General features: G+C 39.6%; 1 protein-coding gene across 1 annotated transcript; it reads right to left on the bottom strand.

Moving 5' to 3' along the window:
- Nucleotides 1-104: 104 nt before the first annotated feature.
- Nucleotides 105-1,247, bottom strand: LOC115949438 (pentatricopeptide repeat-containing protein 3, mitochondrial-like; the record flags this gene model as incomplete). The annotated part of the gene is made up of 3 exons (XM_031065947.1): nucleotides 1,170-1,247; nucleotides 631-735; nucleotides 105-247 (listed from the first exon to the last, which is right to left on the bottom strand). Coding segments are annotated over exons 1-3 (296 nt in total), but the record flags the coding sequence as incomplete, so codon positions are not given.
- Nucleotides 1,248-1,253: the final 6 nt, after the last annotated feature.

Raw genomic sequence — 1,253 nt, 5'->3', positions numbered from 1 at the left:
AGTCAGTTGTGAAAGAAGAAACAGAGTCACACAATTGTCTCCATAGCCTGTGGCAGTTACTGAAGTATTTTTGGGCCAATTTAAGTAGAGCTCCAGCACAGAACCTGGCAGGTGACCACATACCTGCCTGCAGAAGCTGATCAAACATGTCCACAGATTCCTTCACCATTCTGAGATGGATGCGCTCCCTCAGAGCCTCCTCGCTCACTCCTTCAGTCTGAGGGGTGAGAGTCTGGGGCATCAGGCACTAAAAGCAAACAAAGGAAGTTGGTCACAAGCTCAAACCTTCTCTACATATCCTTACTCTTCACCCAATATACTGCTTGCAGCCTAACAGCAGCAGTCCTTTTGGTGATGAAGGACCACACACATCCTCATCCCTCACTTTGTGCCAGGAAGCAACACCTAAAAACCACTCCTTTTCTTACTTTTATCTCAAGAATCTGATATGATACTGAATTCCCAAGGAAAAATGTCCACTACAAAAACATAATGGAAATACAGTATTGTGTTCATACTGTCTGCAAAACAGTTTAAAAGTTATCTTTTTATCTTAGTTTTGGACCAGTCCAACAGTAGATTTCAGTGACAAAGCACAAATACAATGAAAACAAAGAGCAAAAAGCTTACTGGTACGTTGGGCTCTGCAAAAGTCTTGTCAAAATACTGAGGAAAGTTCTTTATGATGTATTTTGCAGCATTTCTCCCAGACTCCTTTGACAAGGAATACAGACGCTGCACAGAAATAAGATAGAACAAGACAGAGAAATACACAAATTACAAGGCTGAGAATTAGAAGAAACATTTTATTTAACAATGAACATTCTGATGGGATCAAATTAAACTCATATAATTTTCAACTTACTAGAATCACAGGGACAACATTCCAGATCAACATTCTGGTATTCATGCCAGTATAAGAATCACTACTCTTTTAATACCATTAAATTCTACTTCCTTGTTACTTAGTCAAGGGACACAGTTCAAACATCTGAAATACTGCACTACTACCTCAAGCTCAAAAACATCTCATTTTAGAGAGAAAATTCTGAAAGCAATCTGAATCATTTTCTTTTGTAATCAAAACCAGGCTTCAATTAGGTAGGAGCATTCACAGCCTAGACAAAGGCAGGAGGGAAGCTATCAAGGAAGTGAAAGGAAATACCTACAGAATTAGCTGCATTTCTTGGCATCAGGAAAGGGTCATCCTGGAACATGTAATGAGCAGCAGTAGGATCCTGAAGAAAGAAGAG

Source organism: Geospiza fortis, unplaced genomic scaffold (genome assembly GCF_000277835.1).
Source record: "Geospiza fortis unplaced genomic scaffold, GeoFor_1.0 C13489854, whole genome shotgun sequence".
Classification (NCBI taxonomy): domain Eukaryota; kingdom Metazoa; phylum Chordata; class Aves; order Passeriformes; family Thraupidae; genus Geospiza; species Geospiza fortis.
This window is presented reverse-complemented; position numbering and strand designations above follow the sequence as displayed.